Source organism: Penicillium canescens (genome assembly GCF_028828765.1).
Source record: "Penicillium canescens strain IBT 15451 chromosome Unknown utg000006l_segment0_segment0, whole genome shotgun sequence".
Classification (NCBI taxonomy): Eukaryota; Fungi; Ascomycota; class Eurotiomycetes; order Eurotiales; family Aspergillaceae; genus Penicillium; species Penicillium canescens.
In genome coordinates this window covers 2814125-2833545 of record NW_026703968.1, presented here as the reverse complement: position 1 = coordinate 2833545, position 19421 = coordinate 2814125, and the positions used below count along the sequence as shown (strand labels likewise).

At 49.3% G+C, this 19421-nt stretch overlaps 2 protein-coding genes across 2 annotated transcripts; both read left to right on the top strand.

The window, feature by feature from the left end:
- Positions 1–2741: 2741 nt before the first annotated feature.
- Positions 2742–3482, top strand: N7446_010017 (uncharacterized protein; the record flags this gene model as incomplete). Its single annotated transcript, XM_058518762.1, has 1 exon — positions 2742–3482. One exon carries the CDS (start codon positions 2742–2744, stop codon positions 3480–3482), a length of 741 nt encoding a protein of 246 aa, XP_058369550.1.
- An 11778-nt stretch (positions 3483–15260) lies between these two features.
- Positions 15261–16195, top strand: N7446_010016 (uncharacterized protein; the record flags this gene model as incomplete). The annotated part of the gene is made up of 2 exons (XM_058518761.1): positions 15261–16129; positions 16156–16195. 2 exons carry the CDS (start codon positions 15261–15263, stop codon positions 16193–16195), a joined length of 909 nt encoding a protein of 302 aa, XP_058369549.1.
- Positions 16196–19421: the final 3226 nt, after the last annotated feature.

The window sequence follows — 19421 nt, the reverse complement described above, 5'->3', positions numbered from 1 at the left end:
ATTTCGTGAGCTCATCGCAGAGGTAAGTCCGTCAGACGCCAGTCCGTAGGCGTCAAATCGCCCAAATCCTCCAAATCCGCCGTCTTTACCAATCAGCCTCTATTTGCCTCGTCACCTAACTAAATCTTAAGTCTTGAATCTAGGCACAATCCGCCCTAAGCCCTCCGATCGTGCCCTCCGCTGATACAATTCGACGTCGCCTGTCTGGCCGTGTTAAAGAACGACAGCATGATACACTCAGAATGCTTCCAGAACATGCAAAGATCTCGATTGCGTTAGACTGTTGGACATCTCCATTTCAGCAGGCATTTATGGCTATTACTGGCTATTTCATCGATGCCGAATGGGTCTACCGTGAGGTGCTACTCGGCTTTAAACCCCTTCACAGTTCGCATACAGGTGCAAACCTAAGTGCTATTCTGATGGAGACGCTTACCGAACATGGCATTAAGGACCGAGTCTTTGGAATAACCACCGATAACGCATCGAATAATGAGACTCTGGTTAAGGCACTACAACAGTCTTTACAACAAGAGCCTTCGGCTTCGGCTACTGGTTTTAACGTCATCCGGGTCCCCTGTCTCGCTCATGTCATCCAATTAAGTCTGAACCAACTACTTCACCGACTTAAAGCACGCCCAAAGAATGAACAAGCCGAGACTGTCTGGACAGAGGAACAACAGATTAGCCTTGCTAAGGCGAATGCGGAGGCCAGGTCTAAGAAACGGGACATTGCGCATACCTTAAAGAGGATACGATCTCTTGCTGTTTATATCCGCGGGAGCCCTCAGCGTCGAGATCACTTCCTCAAAGTCCAACACGACCTCGACAAAGGCCAAGGCAAAGTTCCAGGGCAAGGACTTATGCCGATCCAGGACGTCAAAACTCGATGGAATTCAACGTTTCTGATGCTACGCCGGGCGAAGAGACTCCGTACTGCTATCAATGAATACTGTCGTCAGTTCAACTGTACAGAATTCGAACTTGATGATGAACAATGGCGCCAAATTGACTATCTGATCTATCTCACAAAGCCATTCTTTGACTTTACGCTCGCCCTTTCGAAGACACGAGAGGCGACGTCGTTTCTTGTCTTCAGGATCTATAACCAGCTCTTTGAACACCTTGAGAAGTGCAAGTCGCAGCTACAACGAAAACGTGTTCCATGGAAACAGCAGATGCTTACCTCCCTCGGAGCAAGCCATTCAAAACTGTCGGAGTACTATAAGAAGACGGATCATATGCGCGGGCATATCTATGCGGTTTGTACGATGCTATCGCCGGATAGTAGATTCCAGTTCTTTTTATCTGATAACTGGGAGGATGCCAAAGAGATCCGTGAGCAGTATCGAGTGGCTTTCCGTGAGGCACTTACTCCTATCCAGGAGCGTCTTACTACTTTAAATAGCCCGCAAGTGTCTTCCTCTGGATCGATGCCAAGATCCTTCCTTCTTGGCCTGATGGCTCCCCCGAAGTCTCTCTCCAAACGCAAAGGCAAAGCTGGTAAAGCAACGCTAGGCCCGACTAAAGATGATGAGATGACGCAGTATCTCGACGGCAGTAAGTTAATCTCTATGTTTATTCTTTCTTGAGAGATGGTTTTTCGGCCGAAAAACCATCCCTATCTTCATGATACTAATTTCTTACAGGTTTAACTATATCTGATGAGCCGCTCTCCTTTTGGAGAGAGAATCAATATCGCTTCCCTGCTATTGCCGCACTTGCAAGAGATTACCTTGCAATTCCAGCCACAGGTGCTGGAGTTGAACGTCTGTTTAACACTGCACGCGATATCTGCCACTATCGCCGGGGCTCTTTGAAGGCGCAAACTATCGAAGAGCTGATGTTGTGCCTCTGTACGTCAAGGTTTGATCTTGAAGTGCAAGAGGCGAAGGAATTTGAGCAGTTCTTTGGCTCTGATGAGATTCAGATCCTGGTGGAGGAGGCTCAGGCGGCTCAAAAGCCAGGTGATGATGCCGAGGAGCCAGCTGAGGTGCTAGCTGTCGTCGACGTTGATGCGATCAGTGATGCTGAAGAGCAGGGTGATAGATCCGGTGATCTGATAGATGTTGACGATGACGATGACGATGCTACTATCGCTGCGGCACCGTCTCATGCGGCACCGTCTCATGCGGCACCGTCTCAAGTGCGGACATCAGGGAGGAAGAGGAGGCATGTTGAGGATGATTTGTATGAGCATTATTAGCATGTAGATAGTTTTACCTCTTGGGATCTAATCAATCGATCTCATCAGTTGATCTCATCAGTTAATCTCATCAATCTCATAAATCAGTGAATTGCGTCGATTTCCATGAGATCTCAGTCAATTAGGGGCCTCAGGTGGTAATTGTAATACTCAAAATTACTAGGAAGGTCTACATAACTTATGCAAATGCCAAGAATTGGCATGTTTGCAATGTTTGGGGCCCATTTGGGGGCCCATTAAACCATATTGGGCTTCTACCTTAGGCCCATAGCCTACCAGTGGGCCTAATGCCAGGCCCAAAACCCGCCCCATTTATGGGCTGGGGTGGGTTGGGCTATGGGCTTTGTGGGCCGGTGCGGAGGTCTACCCGTGACACCCAAAGGAAAATCGCTGCGCAGGTTGCTGAAATGATACAAGAGATGCAGCCCATTGAGCTTTTAAAGCCCGGCCCCATTCGTGGAGGACCATATCCTAAGTGAACCGGCTGGTGAACACACTGATCACTTCGTTTTTGGCTGCCCATAGTGTTCTTTTCATGCGCATGCTGAGTGAGCAGTTTGATGCTCGGTCAAACTTCTTCCTTGTGAATCTTCGCCAGGGGGCTAGCCGGTTAGGCCGAGGGGCACAGCAAGGCATTTTCATCACGTGCTGCAATATCGCTGCGATTTTCCAGTATGGGGATGAAAATGGAGCTTTTGCTACGGATTTTGCTGGCGACCCAAGTACTTCCACTGCAGACGCCTATGTCAATGCCAAGCAGTGGGCATCTACAACAGCACCTATCGACTTAAACAGATATCCCTACACCGACTTCTCATCTCAATTTGCATTCCTTGCAAGCTCTCTCGCTTTCCACACCCTGATCGTCATCCTTGGCCAAGCCAGCGAGTCAACTATGCACCCGGCCGTGCATGCCTCTTTGAAATTCCTGTGGTGCCTCTCGCTCCATCCAGCAGCCATTCAACGACTCGAGCCGCTAGTTCCATGGTTGATACTCGCAAATTATCTGAATACTTTGCTTCAACCCAACATCGATATTACAAAAATTGAAGCCGAATCATTTCCCCACATAGATGGCACACCCACCAAGAAATTGCCGGAAGACTTGCTGATTAGAGGACACATCTGGAGCCGGCTGTATTACCCTGCGAAATTCTTCGATCAGATGGGTGTAGACATTGACAGACCATTGATTGAGGAGCCGTGGACGATGCTTCCGAGAAGGCATAGGTGCCTGTGGCTTGGAGTGCGGATTGCAACTGTTTGTCTTACCTAGAGATTTGTATAGTACATTGTTTGCGACCATATCTTGGCATTTAGCTTTCTCGCTGGATGAGGTATGACCGGACCCGACACTTTACGCCTACCCTACTTGCCCATCGATTTGCGGCAGTTGCTCAATCTACTGACCACTTGAGTGGGAATCCATACTTGAGCCCAGGCCTCTAGAGCAGAAAATGGGGAGCTTCGAATAGGCAGGCACGGGTGCCTGTCCTAATTGAGGCGTATTGAGACCATTCATTCGTTTAGTCACCGTTATTGGTCCTGCATTGATAGCACCTAGGAAGTGCGAGGTTCTAAAAGCTAGCCAAGATACACAGAAAAGAATACCTCGGAATTCCAACTAGATGCGCTTAAGAGTCAGGGCCGGATTTTTCTTCCTTGTTGAATTATCATTTTGTGGATTTGCCGCTCCATGTACATAATCCGTGCCAGACTTAGGAGTCAGAAAGTGACGTTGGAAGCACCCAATTTGTGCTAAATTTTATGGACAGGGAGTTTCAGAACGGCGTGATTGCGTCTAGCCCAGTTGAGCCTGCAAAGCTCCTGAGGTCGCAGATACTGCGGTAACTCGATATACTACTAACTAATATGAACTAGTAGTGGCATGGTTCCTTTTTAGCTTGAACGTATCTAGAGTCAGTAATTCTCCTTCGTCATGCTCGGTAATTCTCTACAGATAGCAGGGCTTTTATCTCAGACGCCGTCTCATTACTGCCTCCAGAAATCAGGGAAACTAAATCCACTAACTAGGCTTGATGCGTTTGATATCAATTTCCTTGGGCTTGATGTCCTTCACGGCTGAAGTCTGGGAAAGGGGAGATTTTCTTTGCTTACGCACATTTTCCGTCTCTGTCTGTATACAGTAAACAGCAAATAGATATCCATAACTGTACCCAACTACGAACATGGACATCTCATCGTCATTATCAATAATCGGTCACGCTCCAGTTGACCGTTGCATCGGTACTAGGAATTCATCTCTTAGCCCTAGGAGTCATCTTATTCCCAGGGGCTCTTGAAACATTTCTGGAAGTAAAGAAGCAGCTTCTAGGAGCCACGTAGCCCCAGGAAACCCGATGTAGCTTCTGGGGTCTGGTATCCCCACCTCGGGGAATCAAAGCCGCGTTCCTGTTGGCGATTTTTTGGATTCCTGGGGCTATAATTTGGCCCTCTAGGAGTGACCGAATGACGCAGAATTGTGCGCAGGTCCGGTGAAGGTTTTTTGTGAGGGCTGTCGGCGATCTCGGAAGGCAACATAGTGACTCTAGGGCCCTAAAGTAAGCTCCCAGGGGCTCCACAGCTCCCAGGTCAAGCCAATGTATTCCCAGAGCGAGTTTCATATTCAGTCAGGAATGTAAAGTGAAGATGCCGGGGGTAGACCTCGCTTTCCTAGAGATTAGAAATAACTCCAGGAGCTAAACAGCATTTCCTAGGGTAAAAATGGCTCCGAGAAATGCTTCTGAAATTCCCAGGGTTCACATACTGATTCCCAGAGCAAGTTAACAAGCACACGAGTTTGTCAGTCTCACGCCAGCACGCTAGTTGCGATTTTCTGCCAATAATCTCCGCCTTTTGTGACACGGCTCCCCTGAGATGAATCGGTGTGTTCTCTGGTCACGCCGTTAGGTATGATGAAAGAAGAAACTGAATCTACTAGCACATTTAGCGCTATGTCATTGTCAAATTAAGTGAAGCAGCCAGTATCTTTTGGCTAAGGTCAAGTGGTGCCCAGCACTTGCAAAAATGAACTGTCGCCTTGTACTCTGGATTTTTACAATCAGGATCTCATTTCTTGCTAAGCTTGCTCCAAAAATCTTTATCAATGCTACAACCACAGTTGCTGATCACGATGCCGAGTGTCGGTCACGTGCACTCGCGTGTGATTCACTCGCTTCTCGCATTTTCCGTCAAACTCGGCTGTAACCTGTGATCACCTACGCTGAGTGGAATTGAGCCGTGCCGATCGGCGAAGCGGTGCAGCGGTGGAAGGTTGTCGCGGTAGATGAGTTCCTGCTAGTCTGGTTGAGCGACGGGGCCCACCAGTGGGAGATGGATCGCTTGCCGTGTGGACGGCATATGTCTCGGCATCCGACGAGGGGATTCGTAAGGGGCGAATGATGGCATCTAGGGCTCCTTCGTTTCGGCTGCGGTCATCAGTATCTTGGTCGTCTCAGAAATAAGGTCATCCACACTTACCACACACAGCATGACGTGCCAAACCCTGTATCTCGCTTTTCCAACCATTCTTCGGCGCATGACAGATGACAGAGCGATGTGCACTGACCGCAGTGCAAGATCACGCTCTCGTCCGCATGGTCTTCATCCTCAGTCTGGCAGAACACACAGTAGATGCTGTCGACGTGGACGCTGTCGACCTCTTCACTCGAGGTGAGACTCTGGAGCGTCAATTCTTGGAAACCAGCCCGGATATTAGTTGCCGATGAGAGGATGGCTGGTCGGGTCGGCGAAACGCGCCATGGAATACTGTTCGTCCGCAGCATTGCAGAAGTCACAAATGGATTGAATGGCTGCACTGGCTCGGGGTTGGTTGAAAGCCGCACCGGCGGGTTTTGTCTGAGCCTGTGAGGAGGTGACGGGCCAGTGTTGTCTGATGCAGGGCGTCGCCTGGAGGCTGACGATGTCTGACGCTGGCCTGAATGTACAACAACTGATGGAGAAGCCATTCTGGAGCCATGTGGTACTCGCGCCTGGTTGCGGACGGCGGCTTCATACCACTGCTGGCCAACTTGGTCGGCCTGCCGTTGCCGGTGCCATCTCGCGCAGAGGAAGTCTCTGGCGACATCACAGAGCTTCGACTGCAACGATGACAGGTCAAATGGCTCTCTGGCGAGAGAGGTCAACTTTTGATGGCCGATCTTGGTGTCTTCAACTTTGATCGAGTTTTTGCACGGCTCGCCTTTTTTCGTCGTCCCGCAACAAGAGCCAGGACCGCCATTGGGGCTGACCTCTATCTCACAAACAAGAAACGGATTCCAAGGCAGCATGGTAGTCATTGAGGTGGTCGTCAAAGGCAGAAAATCTTCGGATTGTGGTGGTGTTGCGCAATCACTGCGACGTTCCCCCGCCAGCTTTATATGCCATCGCGTGGGCTCCTTACCTACATGGCTGCGTGGCTGGCATGGAACACTTCCTTGAAACAGTCGGTACGTGGAAGAATGCATTCACACGCAGTATGCGCCGTATACAGCCGATCAGTGGCCTGCATGAAGGGATATCATTCCAGACCACTGCTGCAATCAGCTGCAGATTTGACTATCCATCGCGGGGACCATACATTGGCGAACAGATTGGCTACTGCGGTGAGCAGCAAAGTCGACAAATGCTACGTTAGGTTCTGGGTTGCTTATGAATTTCTAAGTGCGTGATAGGTTGTGATTTGTTCTTATGGCGCTAGATGCAAGATGTGGGTACGTAGAGATAGATTCGGTTCCCAGGCCATCGACACACTACCAGGAACAGTTTTGGCGTTCCCAGGAGCTAGCCCCCACAGATTCTCCAACTCCGCCTGAACATTGTTGTCAAGGCTATGATGCTGCCGTGTGATTGCTACGCACCTCTCAGCGGAGTGACAGACTACACTCATAGCTGACCGTGGAATTTGGCTGAGGTGAGTATATAAAGGCCTCCCATATCCTACTTTCACAACTCTCACCTCACCCCCATCTACATTTCGTTAGCTCAATCCGCTGTCCCATCATGGTCTGTTCAATTCGTTCTTACGGAGTTTACCGATGAGCTAATACATTACAGCCAAACATCAGAGACCTGCCCAACGAGCTTTTGCTGTAGATTGTGTCGTATTTGGACGGTAGTGCATTATTTGCCTTCGCAAAATCATGTAAAGATTTTGATTTTAAACTGCAGCCCAGCATCTGGAAATACAACATCAAATTTCAGAACAGCAATCTGTTGCACTTGGCCGTCAAATACGACAACATTGGTCTTGCGGAGGCTTTGCTCCAGCACAACGCCAACGTCAATGCATTTTACCGAGGCAAAACTCCTTTAATGAGGGCGCTCAAATACTCTTCCGCTGCTGTGCGGGACCTCTTGCTCAGTCGTGGAGACCTAGACATCAACATTCAAAACCAAGCGCGGGAGAGCGCCCTGTGGTATGCCATCCACTACGGAAATCTTTCCGCCGTCAAAAGTGTCTTAAATCAACCCAACGTCCAGGTGGACATCAAGCACAAACACAGCCGAACGGCGCTCCACCTAGCAGTCTTCGCAGGCCGAATAGGGTTCGTTCATCTGCTACTTTCTAATGGCAGCGACCCTGATCTACAGGACGATTCGGGCCACTCGCCATGGGGCTGGGCATGTCGCTTCAATAGACCCGTGATGGAAATGATTTTTTCAAACGATCCGATGGCCAAGGTGTTTCTTGGTACCAAATCATCACAAGAGGCTGAGCTACCTCTTCACCAAGCAGTGGCCTATGGGTCAGTAGCGTTGTCAAACGGCTTCTCGGACAAAAGGGCCTGAGTTTGGATATCCAGAACCGGAATGGTTATACGCCGCTCCACCTCGCCATTCGAAACAAGCGCCTGGAAATGGTCAATTTGCTCCTAAGTCACCCCCGTGCCAACGTAAACTGCAAAGACAAACATGGCAATACGCCACTTTGGCTGTCTACTTACTCGTCATGCGACGGGATAGCCGAAAGGCTGTTGGCCGAAAAAGACATCAACGTCAATTTTGTTGGAGGCCGCGGGAAATTCGAGATGCCGTCTACATCTCTCCACCATGCCGCGGCGAGGTTGGATACTGTGCTCCTACGACGGCTGCTTGCGGTGCCAGGGATCAGTCTGAATCTCTGTGTTGGAGGCCACACTCCAATCTCCCTGGCCGCATATCACGGAGCTTTTCTACTGAGTATGGAGGGCGTAGAGATTAATGGAAGGAATGCAATAGACCCACCCATTTGTCGAGCGGTTTCACATGATCATCTCGATGTGGTACGACTTTTAGTGCAACAAGACGCACGTCTGAACATCAATGAAAGCACGATCGCAACTCACGACACCGCTCTCTGCATGGCTGCCCGTGGCGGTGACTTGGAGATGGTCCAGGCACTACTAATCCATGATGGGATTGATGTGAACCTCAGGAATCAATGCTCTGAGGATCCATTGATGTTGGCGGTCAAGGGTGGGCATTCCTCGATTGTTGATGCACTTGTGGTCAATCCCTGACTGGAAATCTTCAGTTTGAAGAGATCGCTGGATCTAGCAAGAAACGATTGCATCCAGAGGGCCATTCGAAGCAGAATAAAAGACGACAACACTCCTCAAACATTGTTGAAGCGGTCTCCAAGGAGAAGGTTCGGTGGTCTGTAAGAGCTGGCGACATCTACTTCGGGTAGCTGTCATGATGATTTGCGGGACGGCCGAGTTAATTGACACTTTCTCCGCTAGCTACACTGCCCATACTGTCATTGGACCCGTAGTTTTTCGTTTATAATGTATTTGGGTCAATAAAAGCGACACTAGAATATGCGGGATTATTCGCAGACACATTCCACAAGAGCTGTAATATGAGTTCTCGAAAAGATATAAGCTTCTTTCCCTGCGGTAACTCTTCATTGCAACACCGTTGGATACTGTACATCATTAGATACTCTCCACATGGTAAAAGACATAGGACAATCAAGAATATAGAATCCTTCAACCTTCTCTTGCTATGCCTGGCAGCCCTGCCAGGTTGAGTCTGCAAGGGTGATCCCAGTCATCAAGGATTCTAGTCAGTCGACCCCGAGATGATTCCAGTGCCTGGTCAAAAAAGCACAGCCGAGACAGCTGCTTGTCGTGGCGAAGCTGAAGTCCGTCCCTCTCTTTAGTCAGGTATCTGCTAGCCTCCTTCAAGATCTGATTGCTCTGCTCTATGTCCTGGCCATCTATGTGTTTGGACACGCACGACTCCCATAGGCGTCGATAGAGTCCGACAATTCGACCTGCTGGAAAGGCGAACTTGGGATCGTCGCGTTCGAGGTCTGCTAGCACCTTCAAAATAGGTTGAAAGGGCTCGGTCGCCAAGGTAGGTCTTGTTTCTGCTTCCTGTTGCGAGGGAGAGAGCTGCGACGGTCAGCAAGAGCATTGGAAGCTGAGCCACTTTACTTACCAGTGGAGGGACATGATCAGAAGCCTCCTGCGAATTCTCTTTTTCAGAAACGATTGGCGATGCACTTGGCTGTTGTTCTCCTTCTTTTTCCTGGTCTGGCGTGCTGTTAGCCGCATCCATCTTGATCGCACGGGAACGAGTATCTGGGCAATAGCATGTCCACTAATTCTTGGAGGCTTTTATAGACTAGAGGACATCGGTGGCTAGGTACTCAGTCTCATTTTCACCATAAAAGTCAATCGGCGTATTCAGCTTTTCAATCTCAGCACTCTGTTAGCAGTCAGTTTAATGATGGTGCTGATGATCAGTCTCGTGGTGTTGATGGTTGGTGAATGTGCCTCATATTAGTGGCTTCCGGTGATGAACGGACCGGGAGATATATATTCAATCACAACGCATTTTCCACATTCGTTTGAGAGCTCAGAAATTCCAAAAGTAAATAGAGTAAGACTTAGAGGATTGAAAAAGAAAATCGAAAAAACAAGGTATCCATCTCAACCATGATCACAAGTTCAAAAGTTGACTCTCGTCAACAAGGACGGCCAAGCTTCAACGGGTTGACGGGTCGAGTACGTACCCGCGCCCGCGCACGACCATGGCCTGACGCTTCCTGCAGCCTAGACGGACAGAACCACACACAGCTCAGACAATCAACACTCGAGCGAGGCCAGCAAATTTCCATGTTCCTTAGATGAAAATGTGAGCGCTCTTGGTAAAATCAAAGAATGAACAGCTTCATTGCCTCAATATTAAGACCGTAGATTCAACAATGACCCAACGTTTCTTAACCGACTCACTTTGACTCATTTTCAACATGACTTTAGCATGTTTTCTCGATGAGCATCTAAGATTGCACCACGAATTTCGCTGCTAATAGTTGCGGTAGAATGAAGGCATGGGTTGCAACAGGCCTCACTTAAGATAGACATCGTGTTCAACGTTTGCTCTCTAGTAGAGCCCGCGTGCTACAGGAGCCGAGAACCTATAAATACGTCCTCTTCCCCCAGCAATTTGTTCTCCATTACCATCACTTGGCTATGCAGAGTCGAGCAGGTCTTCGATTCCGGATAAGTTCTTCCCTTTGACCTACTGGAATTTCACTGTATTGACATCTACAGTTACATCGTGGACCGACAAGCTAGAAAGTGCTTGTGAGATGCGACGACCACCAGGTCCACTATGTCACTCATGCCAGCCGATCAAAGAAGCAGATTTGGGTTAGCTAGTCAAAGTACCTATGCAAACATCTGTCCACCATAGCAGCCGACCACTGTCCGCTCCTGAATATATCGATGCAAAAGAGCGGTCGAGGTAAGTCTGTCTCCGCGCGACCCTATCCGAGACTAGACTGACTTCAAAGACGATGCGAAACAAAGATCCATCCGTCCGATGCACGCGCAAAGCCACGGAACCCTTTCCGGTGTCTTCTTTCAGAACATGTAAGTCACTTATTGTTTCGCCGACCGAAAAGCTAATGATGGACAGGAAACCGTTGACAGCGCGCCAAAGTGAGCCCGAACCAGCACTCCGTCAGTGCTCCACGCAGTCATGGCTTACACACCATTTCTGGCCCTGTCACTTCATATCATGCAGCATGTCCTGAAATTCCGCAAACCAGGGCTGTGGGTCAACGACAGGACGCATAAGCCCCAGGCGTTCGTTGTGCACGATGAGGTGAGTGGAATATCGCGCATCCTGCTGCGCCGGTTTTGATTTTGCGCCAAGCCTGTACCCCAGACACGAACCCCACTGACATCTTCATGCTGTTGTAGGAGCAGCCCATCACCAACCTCGAAAACCGCTGTGGCGAGTAACCTATTCCCGCCGAGTCAGATAAGTCCAAGGGGCCGACGCGCTCCATCGCCTCTTACCCCCTCCACCTCACCGCCTTCACATCCTCAACAACAGAGTGCCTCTATACGGAGCAGTCTCCCAATAGGGGACTCTGCAATTTCGTGTCACAAGTGGGCTCGTCACGCGCCTTTGCCGTCCTGTGAACTTGCCCGGTGCATCCAGCGCAACTTCTCGAAGCGACAGCCGGAGAGTGCGACGAACATGGATACAACATGGCGTGTTGGTGACTGCATTGCAGAACAGAATTGGCAGTGATCTAGTTGGTAAGCTGGTTTGATGACGATCCTAATTGACCATCTGTCTCAACCGTACACTCGGGGAATTCTTCATGAACACGTAAAGCACGACACCTCGTCCAACTGGATCAACAATTGCTGACTCGGGTCTCACAACAGGAGGCTCCCTCATATTCCCACACTCGAATTCGAAGCGATCAACTGTCTTGTCTGCTCAACCCTGCACCAACACCATCGCATGCTCTGTTTCTTCCTCATGACTAACGGTGGCATCGATGGGTCTCTCCCTCGACGTTCTAGTCGATTTGGTTCATCAGATCACGCGTTGGTATGCTTACCTGATGCAAGACCCCACAGAGCGCATAGCAGTGTCTGTCTCTCGGCATTTGAACACCTACATGGGATAGCCTACTTGCGGCTTGGATCCCCGGCGTCCAGTGGGTGGCCATCGTTGTTCTTGGATGGCGTCTAGCGTCTTTCGAGCCTGAAACCCCTAAGAAACCGGGAGAAGCCAATGCTTTGTCTAGCTAGAGCCATATTTTCGTACTGGCGAGGTTGTTAGTCGGGACTGTTTGCATGGAGAATGTGAGGCAAAAATCCCGTCATTTCTACCCGAATCAACTAACAATAGCCAGCCAGCTTCAAATCGACAGACAAGACCGAGGATGGCCAAACGATTGAGAGGACCCATGACCCAAGAACCACGCCTGATAGAGTCCCCTTGATTCCTCTTCCTCTCCTCGTTGCTCAGCTTATCGACATATTCGAGCGAGCGGGAACCACTCGGACATACACGGAGCTGCATGCTATCAGGATTGTTTGCTTTTCCCTGTTAGACAGAAGCTTGGCGATTTCATTCCTACGTCTGTGTTTTTTTATCCAAGCCCGAGCACTACGTGCAAAGCCCATACAGCTTGAATGTCACAGGAGCTGGAGGTCAGTCAAGTTATCCAGTATCCTCCGTCCATTGAGACCGTCGTCTTAACATATCGCAATTGGAGGCGCAAGCACGTCTTGCCAGCAAATCACCGATTCCTCTACGTCTCTGAGCTCACTGTGCTTTGACCATCTATGATGTATTTCTCCGCGCCCAAGACGATATCTGGCATATCACTGTTGAGCAATTCACCGTGAAGGTGGGTTTGATGTCTGTAACAGCACCACAAGAACCCTCGGGTTCTAGGACCTCTGAATATCCTGTACAGTCTATACTGAATTGTCTACCCCAATAAGCGCTCATGTTATTTGCTTGGGGAGGAGTTGGAGCGGATGCCTGCTAGGGTCACACGTGGGTTAGAACACCCCTGTACAGATATCACCAGGTCCTGAGCGGTGATCGTGGAGAGTGTCTTTACCGGTTCTGATTGCAGATAGCTCGTTGGACCCCGATCGGAATTTAATCATGCTATATCAGCAGCGGAGCATGATTTATTGCATGTAGTGTGGAATATGCCTCACGGAAAGTAACGACCGTTTCTTCATCGCTGTATTGGACTTCTACGAGAGATTGGTTGGATTTACTGGCGGGATATTATTCACAAAGTTGCGACGGCTCCTACATGTAGAAGGAGTGGATCAGATATTCCCGAGCCAAAGCTACCAATGACATGTTAACCTCGAGACAAAGAAACTCTCACTCTCGCAATCGCTCTATGATGTAGGCATTCTAGTGTAGAATAGGTTCGAGCGACTAGCAACAGTCATCTCAAGCAATTTCTTTGGCGACGCAAGAATCTGAGCCTATCGCATAATCATCTTGAATTGAATCCATGATTTGGATTTTCGAGATACATCACATGGCTCTACACTTCGTAGTTCTGATCTTGAGTGTACAGTATGTTGCGTGATCAGAGTTGCACAATTCTTGAATTAGATCAACTCAATTGAGTTGGAGGCCGTAGTCAAGGCGTGTCCAACTGGGATCAAAATTGCTTTGCAGGATCAAAAAAAAAAAAAAAAAGCAATTGAAGTTTCTATGATGTGGGGGACATGGCAAGAGACCGCGTTGCCTCTGTAAGACGGTGGGGCCACCCCCCTTCACCGCCCGACCATTCACCACATCAACATCAAACATCAACACATCAACACATCAACACATCAACACATCAACACATCAACACATCAACACATCAACACTCAACTCTCAACACATCAAAACACCAACACTGTTGAATATCACTGCGGCTAAGCTTATGGATGGGATTAGGGTCGGAGATATAAAGACGGGCTACCCCTCTTCTGTAAATAAGTGAATAAGAATCAACCTTACTATCACTTATCTTAACAGGTTATGAGCCCGGGTTGCTCACACAACACTTGAGAACTTCATTTAAAGGCTAAGTCTCCACTTGAAATGATAGGTCTATCAAGTGAATCGATTGATTAACACCGTCAAGGAACTGCGGACATGCTGAAAGGAGCATGAAGACCCTCGAAGAATGAAATGAATTCCCTCCTTCCGGAAATCACAATATCACATGTGACAGACACTATAGTGTTACAAAGATAACGCTGACAACTGTGATTCGTGATTGTGATCACGGTGTGACGGATACCACGATGTTCGAGAGATAATGCCGACACCTGATTTGTTGCTGTGATCACAGTGTGACAGATATCACGGTTGTCTCAGAGATAATGCCGATATCTGTGATTCGTCACCATAACGAAAAGCGCATTTCAATACGAGGAATTGAATTTAGGCAAGCTATATGGTTCCCGCAGCCAGTTCCAGAATATGCCTCTCAAATGTCGTCTCTACATCAAAAGAGAGCACCACCTCGGTATCAGAAGAGACCATATAGACATAGTTGGACAGACAGAGAACTCAATCTACTTTCACACTTCCGGCAGATTCATCATTGGAGTCCCCAACAAATTCGAAAATCATTTTTCCCATCGCTATCCCTTGGCGCTGTCCGCAAAGCCTACTCCCGTCTATCTGCTGAAGAACGCAAAAATCGAGCGTCAATTGTTTCAAAGCGTCACAGGGCCTCTAACACTAACTTAACGTGCTCCGCCCTTGGATCTTGTCATCTTTATATTCCGATACCCATCGATACTACTGAAAGTTCCACGCATCCTCATCCTGTGCCCCAGCCTAAAGACAACGTTGGAGCTCACGGATCCTCTATGTTAAGGCGTGAGGAGGACGACCGAGTTCTTGCGCCAGTTGACAGGATAAACCGATACAATCTTCGACCAAAAAGGTGTCAAAGCTTCCTCGAGAGTCTGTCACGACACCCTGTCGACCGGCTTCGCTTTCCCCACTTCTTCAAGTCGTATAGAAAACACTTGGATTTGGACGGGGCACCAGACACGGACTACCTTCCTCCAACCCAATCACCTTCGCCAGATCCATCTGACCGAAGTCCTTCCGTCGTCTCAAGTCTGCCCAGTGCCGCATCAAGTTTAGAACTCTTTGGTTTAGAAGCGCGTTCCCTCAGCCCCTCAGACCACGATTCCTCCGTTACTTCCAGTCTGCCCAACGACAGACCAAGTCCAGAATTCTTCAGTTCAGAGGAGCGCCCACTTACACCATGACTGACATCGCGAAATTTGAGCAGTTTGGATTAAATGCATTCTACAATGGCATTCCAATACTTGATAATGCCAGTGACTGGTTTAAGTGGAATCAGAAAGTCAATGAGTTCATTCGGATATCCGCCGTTGCCGACGATGGAACGACTCCACCGATAGAGGAAGAGGAAGCACGGCAATGGACTCATCGCCAAAAGTTCTACTCTGCGATGATCACGGCAAAGCTGACACACAATGCGGCACAAAGGATCAGCGCCTTTGAGATCTCTCGAGTCCACGCACTCTTAAAGGCAGTTAAAGACAACTTCAAACCAGAAGGCACTGGCACATACGTTAACCTCCAGCGACGGTACATGTCCCTCACAAGAGAGAAATGTGGAAGCGCTCAAGCCCTCGGAGCCGAGATCAGGAAGATCCATGCTGAGAAACTTCTCCTTGACCCTGACTGCGTGAGCTCCGAGATTGAGCGAACATTCTTTTTCGTGCACGCATTAGGTCCTGAGTATGAAAGTTTCCGTGATCATATATTTCGGCAAATGGACCTTGTTAACGAAAGAGATGCCAATGGTAACATCACAAAAGCGGCGCCCACGTTCGACTATATCGAGAACAAGGCAATTGAGGAAGAACATAGGAAGGGGCAATTGAGCAAACAACCAACAGAGGCGCAAGGGCTTCCTGCTCTCGCTATAATCCGAGGGCCAGGTGACAAGAAAGTCATACCGTCATCCGACGGAACGACATGTCGAATCGAGATCGATAACGTCCCATATTGCTCTTTCTGCCGGAAACCTTATCACGTGGACTCTGAGTGCTTCAGCAAGAATCCAAGACCGAAGGATCAGAAGAAAGACGGAAAGAGCCACAAGTCAAAGCCAGGCAATTCACATACAGGCGCACGCAAGCCATTGAAGCGGCGGCCCTCCACGGATGACGAAGACGATGATGTCGGTGGCCCAAGGGATCCAAAGAAGCCCACTTTTATGGCCACAAAGGTCTCCGGAGAAGATGTTAATAAAGCATTCGGGAAAGATGTTGAAGGCAACCTCGCCCTGTTTGACCACTTCCCCACAATGATGGCTACAAAAACCCTGTCGATCCGTGACGCGTGGATCGTCGATAGTGGATGTGCTCAGCACGTCTGCAATAACGCCTCGAGATTTGTAAAGATGGACAAGTACCATGGACCACCACTGAGAAGCGTCGATACCTCAACGACTCCCTCGGGAGTGGGGACAGTCAATATTCTTTGCAATGTACGAGGCAGAAGGAAATGGCTTGTGCTTGACAATGTCCTCTACGTCCCATCTGCACATGCAAACCTCATATCGGTGCTCCAGCTTCTCAAACGAGGAGCAAAAGTCGAGTTCTCAAGCCAAAGTGCTAGTATTCGCAACAAGTCAAACGGAAAGAACCTATACACTGCCAGCCAATATCATGGAGTCTACGCACTTGATATATGGACGAATCTCACCTTTCCCTCCTACCATGTCGGTCCACAAATGGCTCTTTGGCATAATCGGCTGGCCCACCTGGGCGATGCGAACCTACATCGGCTTAAGAAGCAGGCCTTCGGCATCCGGGACATGGAACCACGTCAACCATGCAACCCATGCCTCCAGGGACGAATGATTGAAAAGCCCCACAACCGCTCGGGACGAAGCAGACGAGGGGAATATGCAATGGAACTTCTCCATATTGATGTCGCAGGGCCATTTGACGAGGGCCTTGACGGCAGTCGCTATTGGCTCACCGTCGTCGACGACTTCACGGGCTGGATAGAGATTGTCCCTATACCACGACGACAAGAATTTGTCATAGAGTCACTACGTTTCTTCCTCGATCATAACGAACGCCCTGAACGGAAGTGTAGACGAATACGCCTCGACCGGATCCCTGAGCAAGTGGGAGAAGAGATGAAGTTCATACTGTTCTCACGGGCAATCCATGCCGAGGTCACAGGCGTTGATCAACACCAGCAGAATGGGGTTGCCGAGAGAGCCCATAAGACAATTTATGATCGGGTTGGACCCACGCTAGCACATGCGAGGCTGCCACCTAAATTCTGGCCAGAAATTGCTCGAACCGCAGCCTTCCTCTCCAACCGGTCGCCGTCATCAAAGCTCAACATGACTCCGTATCAAGCCTGGTATGGCGACAAGCCGGACCTATCACGACTCAGAGTGATCGGATCCAAAGGGGAATACTTGATCCCACCCAAGCAGAGGAAGAAGCTCACAGAGCCAAGAACCAGGCCATGCATTCTACTAGGCTATGAGGGAAATACCAACTACCGTATCCTGCTACAAGACGGAAGAATTGTTGGGACCCCAAACGCTGAATTTCACGAAGTCCTTACAGCTCCTTCCACACAGACTATAGAAGATGTGGGAGCCAGACGAGACGGCTCACCTGAGGCAACGGCTGCTGCCGCAGGGGGAGTAAGACGGTGGGACTAATAAATCAACCGTCAGTAGGCATACGGCAAGCATCCGTGCCCGCCTCTGGGCGCCAGTTGTCAATGGCACCACCAGAGCGAGCCCTACCTAAGTCGAGGAACGATATCTCGCACATACTGCCTCGGTCGAGTAACGATAACTCACGAGTGCTAACCCAGTCGAGTGACGAGGACTCGCAGACACCAGCGTCGTTTCAATCGAGTGACGATGACTCGCAGCCATTTGTTGCTGTACAGGGAGACAGGACCTTGTCGCCTACACGGAGTGATGATACCTTTGGATCATTTGCAGATGATTTACAAGACATCATCCAGAGGAATGACTCACCACCCGGCGGCGACCAGCAACAAGACGACGCTCAACAAGGTCTAGTTTCAGGAGAATGGCAACGATCTCCAGAACTCCAAATTGACCGCCCAGTTCATGAAGTGCGACAAGAAACACTAGAACACCACCCTGAACTCAAAATTCGCGCTCCGCACGTCACACTAGACACTTTTAGTGACAGCGAAGAAGAGCTTGCGTTAATGAATATACCTGAAGAGAACGTCATCCCAACATTCTTAACAGTAGCTGCAAAGGAAACAGAACCTTTTGAGCCAAAGACTCTGCATCAAGCGAAGAACGATGCAAGCTGGCTCGAATGGGAACGAGCAATGCTTGAAGAAGCGAACTCGCTTAACCAAAACAAGACGTGGGAGCTTGTTGATCCTCCCAAAGATCGGCGGATTCTCAGTGGAAAATGGGTATACAAACTCAAACGAGGACCGCATGGCGAAGTCATCCGCTACAAAAGCAGATGGGTAGTGAGAGGCTTTACACAAGAAGAGGGTATCGACTATGACGAAACTTTTGCCTCTGTTGTCAAGCCAATGAGCTACAAAGCTCTATTCGCAATCGGAGCGGCCCTAGATCTAGAGATCGAGCAAATGGATGTCAAAACGGCTTTCCTGTACGGGTACATAGACCACGAGATCTACGTCGAACAACCTCACCACATGACCGACGGCACATCGAGGGTCTGCAAACTTCGAAAGGCACTCTATGGCCTAAAACAAGCTCCTCGGATCTGGTACCAGACCCTTACAAATTTCCTACGAAATCTCGGCTTTGAGCCAATCAGCGCTGATCTTGGGATCTTCGTCCGGAGCAATATGTACATCGCGGTGTACGTCGATGACCTCCTGATCGTGGGGCCAAGCATTGCGGAAATAAAGAAGATCAAGCGGAGCCTCAGAAACCGTTTTCAAATGACAGATCTAGGACCATGCAGCTACTATCTCGGGATGTCTGTCCAGCGAGACCGTCAAAACAGGATACTATACCTAAGTCAAGAAGCGTATATTGACAAGGTCGCTCACCAGTTTGGAATCAGCAACGGCGCTCCCGTCAGCACACCGATAGAAACCTCACCACTTCCAGAGAATAACCCAGGATACAGCTGTCCTCCAGATCAAAGAATCATATACCAACGCATTGTCGGATCTCTGATGTACATTATGCTCGGGACTAGGGGGGACGTCGCGTATGCCGTCTCTATGGCAAGCAGGCATCTAGCGAATCCTGGGCCACAACACCAGAAACTTGCTCGACGCATCCTACGGTATCTCAACGGCACAAAAAGCCTCAGGCTCACGTACAAGGGTCAGCCCCAGATGCTGAAAGGCTTTACAGACGCAGATTGGGGTGGATGTCGCGACA